At 44.3% G+C, this 6,099-nt stretch overlaps 1 protein-coding gene across 1 annotated transcript in view; it reads left to right on the top strand.

Annotated features, from left to right (window-relative positions):
* Window positions 1–3,751: 3,751 nt before the first annotated feature.
* Window positions 3,752–6,099, top strand: part of LOC147239070 (endothelin receptor type B-like) — a 9,038-nt gene continuing 6,690 nt past the window's right edge. The window contains exons 1-5 of the mRNA XM_086196583.1: window positions 3,752–4,222; window positions 4,424–4,551; window positions 4,933–5,131; window positions 5,273–5,425; window positions 5,495–5,628. Coding sequence (XP_086052709.1) covers window positions 3,752–4,222; window positions 4,424–4,551; window positions 4,933–5,131; window positions 5,273–5,425; window positions 5,495–5,628 — 1,085 coding nt within the window. The remainder of the gene's footprint in view (window positions 4,223–4,423; window positions 4,552–4,932; window positions 5,132–5,272; window positions 5,426–5,494; window positions 5,629–6,099) is intronic.

The following is a 6,099-nucleotide window of genomic DNA, read 5'->3' as shown; positions in this document are numbered from 1 at the left end:
GTGGTTGTATGAAGTTGTAGTGGTAGTAGTAGTAGTAGTAGTGGTTGTATGTAGTAGTAGTGGTTGTATGAAGTTGTAGTGGTAGTAGTAGTAGTAGTGGTTGTATGTAGTTGTAGTGGTAGTGGTAGTGGAAGTAGTGGTTGTATGTAGTTGTAGTGGTAGTAGTAGTAGTAGTGGTTGTATGTAGTTGTAGTGGTAGTAGTAGTAGTGGTTTATGTAGTTGTAGTGGTAGTAGTAGTAGTAGTAGTAGTAGTAGTAGTGGTTGTATGTAGTTGTAGTGGTAGTAGTAGTAGTAGTGGTTGTTTGTAGTTGTAGTGGTAGTAGTAGTAGTAGTAGTGGTTGTATGTAGTTGTAGTGGTAGTAGTAGTAGTAGTAGTGGTTGTATGAAGTTGTAGTGGTAGTAGTAGTAGTAGTAGTAGTAGTGGTTGTATGTAGTTGTAGTGGTTGTATGTAGTTGTAGTGGTAGTAGTAGTGGTTGTAGTGGTAGTAGTAGTAGTAGTGGTAGTAGTAGTGGTTATAGTAGTAGTATGTAGTTGTAGTGGTAGCAGTAGTAGTAGTAGTAGTAGTGGTTGTATGTAGTTGTAGTGGTAGTAGTGGTTGTATGTAGTTGTAGTGGTAGTAGTAGTAGTAGTAGTGGTTGTATGAAGTTGTAGTGGTAGTAGTAGTAGTAGTAGTGTTTGTATGTAGTTGTAGTGGTAGTAGTAGTGGTAGTGGAAGTCGTGGTTGTATGTAGTTGTAGTGGTAGTAGTAGTAGTAATGGTTGTATGTAGTTGTAGTGGTAGTAGTAGTAGTAGTAGTAGTGGTTGTATGTAGTTGTAGTGGTAGTAGTAGTAGTAGTAGTGGTTGTATGAAGTTGTAGTGGTAGTAGTAGTAGTAGTAGTAGTAGTGGTTGTATGTAGTTGTAGTGGTAGTAGTAGTAGTAGTAGTGGTTGTATGTAGTAGTAGTGGTTGTATGAAGTTGTAGTGGTAGTAGTAGTAGTAGTGGTTGTATGTAGTTGTAGTTGTAGTGGTAGTGGAAGTAGTGGTTGTATGTAGTTGTAGTGGTAGTAGTAGTAGTAGTGGTTGTATGTAGTTGTAGTGGTAGTAGTAGTAGTGGTTTATGTAGTTGTAGTGGTAGTAGTAGTAGTAGTAGTAGTAGTAGTAGTGGTTGTATGTAGTTGTAGTGGTAGTAGTAGTAGTAGTGGTTGTTTGTAGTTGTAGTGGTAGTAGTAGTAGTAGTAGTGGTTGTATGTAGTTGTAGTGGTAGTAGTAGTAGTAGTAGTGGTTGTATGAAGTTGTAGTGGTAGTAGTAGTAGTAGTAGTAGTAGTGGTTGTATGTAGTTGTAGTGGTTGTATGTCGTTGTAGTGGTAGTAGTAGTGGTTGTAGTGGTAGTAGTAGTAGTAGTGGTAGTAGTAGTGGTTATAGTAGTAGTATGTAGTTGTAGTGGTAGCAGTAGTAGTAGTAGTAGTAGTGGTTGTATGTAGTTGTAGTGGTAGTAGTGGTTGTATGTAGTTGTAGTGGTAGTAGTAGTAGTAGTAGTGGTTGTATGAAGTTGTAGTGGTAGTAGTAGTAGTAGTAGTGTTTGTATGTAGTTGTAGTGGTAGTAGTAGTGGTAGTGGAAGTCGTGGTTGTATGTAGTTGTAGTGGTAGTAGTAGTAGTAATGGTTGTATGTAGTTGTAGTGGTAGTAGTAGTAGTAGTAGTAGTAGTGGTTGTATGTAGTTGTAGTGGTAGTAGTAGTAATAGTAGTGGTTGTATGAAGTTGTAGTGGTAGTAGTAGTAGTAGTAGTAGTGTTTGTATGTAGTTGTAGTGGTAGTAGTAGTGGTAGTGGAAGTAGTGGTTGTATGTAGTTGTAGTGGTAGTAGTAGTAGTAATGGTTGTATGTAGTTGTAGTGGTAGTAGTAGTAGTAGTAGTAGTAGTGGTTGTATGTAGTTGTAGTGGTAGTAGTAGTAGTAGTAGTGGTTGTATGTAGTTGTAGTGGTAGTAGTAGTAGTAGTAGTGGTTGTATGTAGTTGTAGTGGTAGTAGTAGTAGTAGTAGTGGTTGTATGTAGTTGTAGTGGTAGTAGTAGTAGTAGTAGTGGTTGTATGAAGTTGTAGTGGTAGTAGTAGTAGTAGTAGTAGTGGTTGTATGTAGTTGTAGTGGTAGTAGTAGTAGTAGTAGTGGTTGTATGTAGTAGTAGTGGTTGTATGTAGTTTTAATGGTAGTAGTAGTGGTTGTAGTGGTAGTAGTAGTAGTAGTGGTAGTAGTAGTGGTTATAGTAGTAGTAGTAGTAGTAGTAGTATGTAGTTGTAGTGGTAGCAGTAGTTGTAGTAGTAGTAGTGGTTGTATGTAGTTGTAGTGGTAGTAGTGGTTGTATGTAGTTGTAGTGGTAGTAGTAGTAGTAGTAGTAGTGGTTGTATGAAGTTGTAGTGGTAGTAGTAGTAGTAGTAGTAGTGGTTGTATGTAGTTGTAGTGGTAGTAGTGGTTGTATGTAGTTGTAGTGGTAGTAGCAGTAGTAGTAGTGGTTGTATGAAGTTGTAGTGGTAGTAGTAGTAGTAGTAGTAGTGGTTGTATGTAGTTGTAGTGGTAGTAGTAGTGGTAGTGGAAGTAGTGGTTGTATGTAGTTGTTGTGGTAGTAGTAGTAGTAATGGTTGTATGTAGTTGTAGTGGTAGTAGTAGTAGTAGTAGTAGTAGTGGTTGTATGTAGTTGTAGTGGTAGTAGTAGTAGTAGTAGTGGTTGTATGTAGTTGTAGTGGGAGTAGTAGTGGTTGTAGTGGTAGTAGTAGTAGTAGTAGTCGTAGTAGTTGTAGTGGTAGTGGTTGTATGTAGTTGTAGTGGTAGTAGTAGTGGTTGTAGTGGTAGTAGTAGTAGTAGTAGTCGTAGTAGTTGTAGTGGTTTATGTAGTTGTAGTGGTTGTAGTGGTTGTATGTAGTTGTAGTGGTATTAGTAGTACTGGTTGTATGTAGTTGTAGTGGTAGTAGTAGTGGTTGTAGTGGTAGTAGTAGTAGTAGTGGTAGTAGTAGTGGTTGTAGTGGTAGTAGTAGTAGTAGTCGTAGTAGTAGTAGTGGTTTATGTAGTTGTAGTGGTAGTAGTGGTTGTATGTAGTTGTAGTGGTCGTAGTCGTAGTACTGGTTGTATGTAGTTGTAGTGGTTGTATGTAGTTGTAGTGGTAGTAGTCGTGGTTGTAGTGGTAGTAGTAGTCGTAGTAGTAGTAGTGGTTTATGTAGTTGTAGTGGTAGTAGTGGTTGTATGTAGTTGTAGTGGTAGTAGTAGTAGTACTGGTTGTATGTAGTTGTAGTGGTAGTAGTAGTAGTACTGGTTGTATGTAGTTGTAGTGGTAGTAGTGGTAGTACTGGTTGTATGTAGTTGTAGTGGTAGTAGTAGTCATGGTAGTAGTAGTAGTAGTGATTGTAGTGGTAATAGTTGTTTTAGTAGTGGTGGTAGTGGTTGTAGTCGGAGTAGTCGTTGTAGTTGTTGTTGTCGTACTGGTGGCAGTAGTGGTGGCAATGGTAGTAGTGGTGGTACTGGTTGGAGCTGTCAGTCGTAGTCTCTAGTCGTAGTAGTCGTAATCAGTAGACTTCCTTCTGTACTCTGAGTAACTGTCCTGTACTTTCTGTCTCGACAGGAATGTGTGACATTCTTATGCTGGTTCTGGAACCAGTTCCTCAAGTATTGTAGAAACCAGCAGGTTCCAAGCTGTTCTCCAGATCCTGTTCCAGGTTCTATCTGGGGCCAAACACTCAGGATTCAGTCTTGGTCACACGCCGTTCCAGATCAGTTCTATCCATGATGTTCCCCACACTGCTGGCCCTCTGCTGGACTGTATTCACCAATCTCGTCAGTTGTCATCGTAGCGTCTCAGCAGCGCCATCAGATCTCACATTGTTGGACCCACCTGTCTTCCATGGCGCACAGCCAGAACCCGGAGCAGGTCCTCGCTACGCCACTACTCAAGAGTTCTCCATGGAGTCCACAGCAGGAAGTTCAAAACATGACAGAGGGCCTCACCTGGCGTCCTCTAATGTCTCAACGGCGCCACCCAACTGCCTGCATGCCACATCCATTAAGGTGGCCTTCAAGTACATCAACACAATTCTGTCCTGCCTGATCTTTGCTGTGGGGATTGTGGGAAACGCCACCCTGCTGAGGATCATCTACCAAAATAAGAGCATGAGGAACGGCCCCAATGCTCTGATTGCGAGCCTGGCACTGGGCGACCTGATCTACATCTCCATTGACATCCCCATCAATGTCTACAAGGTATGCTGCCACATGAGCAGCCGCCGTATAAGCACGCCACCGCATCAGCACGCCGCCGCATCACACCACTACATCCCCTTGCTGCATCACTCATTTGGTGACAATTTCATGAACTTGGACACTGTGTGTGTGTGTGCGTGCGTGTGTGTGTGTGTGTGTGTGTGTGTGTGTGTGTGTGTGTGTGTGTGTGTGTGTGTGTAGCTCCTGGCAATGCGGTGGCCCTTTGCTGACAGCATCTTTGGCCTCTTCCTTTGTAAGCTGTTTCCCTTCCTGCAGAAAGCCTCAGTGGGCATCACCGTCCTCAACCTGTGTGCTCTGAGTGTGGACAGGTTAGACACGCATACATGGGCACACGCACAGGGTTCCTTGCGTACTTCTTGGACCAGTTTGGTTTCATACAGGAAAAATGTCAGATGCACTTAAACGCATCAGATGAAGCCCTGCGAGCAGTGCGGCCCCCTCACAGGTCAGAGGTCAGAAGGGTTTTGCAGGTGGATAAAGGACGGCTGGCTTTCTTCTGAGATGTCTTGGGTGACCCAGAAGGAAGCAGCAGCTCCGGGTTACTCCTCTGGAGCAGCTCTTAAAGGAGCTTCAACGGCTTTATTAACACCCGTCCAACCGAACCGTGAGACTAAACCAACCTGGTTCCATCCAAACAGACTAAACCAGGTAGGTGTGAAAACAAACAATTGTTTGAATCCTGTCCTCAGGTATCGGGCGGTGGCGTCCTGGTCGCGGGTCCAGGGCACTGGTGTCCCCTCTGTCACTGCAGTGGAGATTGTGGTGATCTGGCTACTGTCAGTGGTGCTGGCCGTTCCAGAGGCCGTCGGCTTCAACATGGTCACCTTCGAGTACAAGAATGTCACCATGTCCACCTGCATGCTGCAGCCAAGGACACCCTTCATGATTGTAAGGGTGTGTGTGTGTGTGTGTGTGCGTGTGTGCGTGCGTGCGTGCGTGCGTGCGTGTGTGTGTGTGTGTGTGTTGACAGTACATCAAAGCGAGTGTGTGGTAACATCAGTGTGTGCCCATGATTGTGGTTTGTTTCAGTTCTACCGAGACATGAAGGACTGGTGGCTCTTTGGCTTCTACTTCTGCATCCCTCTGGCTTGCTCCGCCCTCTTCTACAGCCTGATGACCTGCGAGATGCTGCGGCACCAGAAGGGAAGTCTGCGGATCACACTGAGTGAGCACCTGAAGCAGGTAAAGGCTCACAGCTGTTTAAATGGCAGCATGTGAGGAACATTTCTATGATGACATTTGTCTCCACAGCGGCGAGAGGTAGCAAAAGCAGTCTTCTGCCTGGTGCTGATCTTCGCTCTTTGCTGGTTCCCGCTGCACCTGAGCCGCCTGCTGAAGAGGACTGCCTACAAGTCCCATGATGCCTACCGCTGCGACCTCCTCAAGTATGCACACACACAGCAAGATCCATATAACTATGGTACAAAAGATATACAAACAAATAGCAAACATCTACTAGTAGTCCCATGGTGGTCCCCTGATAGTCCCCTAGTAGTCCAATGGTAGTCCCCTAATAGTCCCCTAGTAGTCCTATGGTGGTCCCCTAATTGTCCCCTAGTAGTCCAATGGTAGTCCCCTAATAGTCCCCTCGTAGTTCTATGGTGGTCCCCTCATAGTCCCCCAATGGTTCTACGTGGTCCCCTTATAGTGTCCTAGTAGTCCTATGGTGGTCCCTAATCGTCTCCCGGTGGTCCCACAGTGGTCTCCAAATAGTCGACAGAGTAGTCCTATGGTGGTCCACCAATAGTCCCCCAGTGCTATCCCAGTAGTCCCCTAGTAGTCCAATGGTGGTCCCCTAATAGTCCCCTAGTAGTCCTATGGTGGTCCCCTAATAGTCCCCTAGTAGTCCTATGGTG

Source organism: Aulostomus chinensis, chromosome 24, assembly GCF_037954235.1.
Source record: "Aulostomus chinensis isolate RoL2024-O1b breed Wild chromosome 24, RoL_Achi_v1.0, whole genome shotgun sequence".
Taxonomy (NCBI): Eukaryota; Metazoa; Chordata; class Actinopteri; order Syngnathiformes; family Aulostomidae; genus Aulostomus; species Aulostomus chinensis.
Note: the sequence above shows the minus strand (reverse complement) of the source record. Positions and strands in the feature narration are given on the sequence as shown.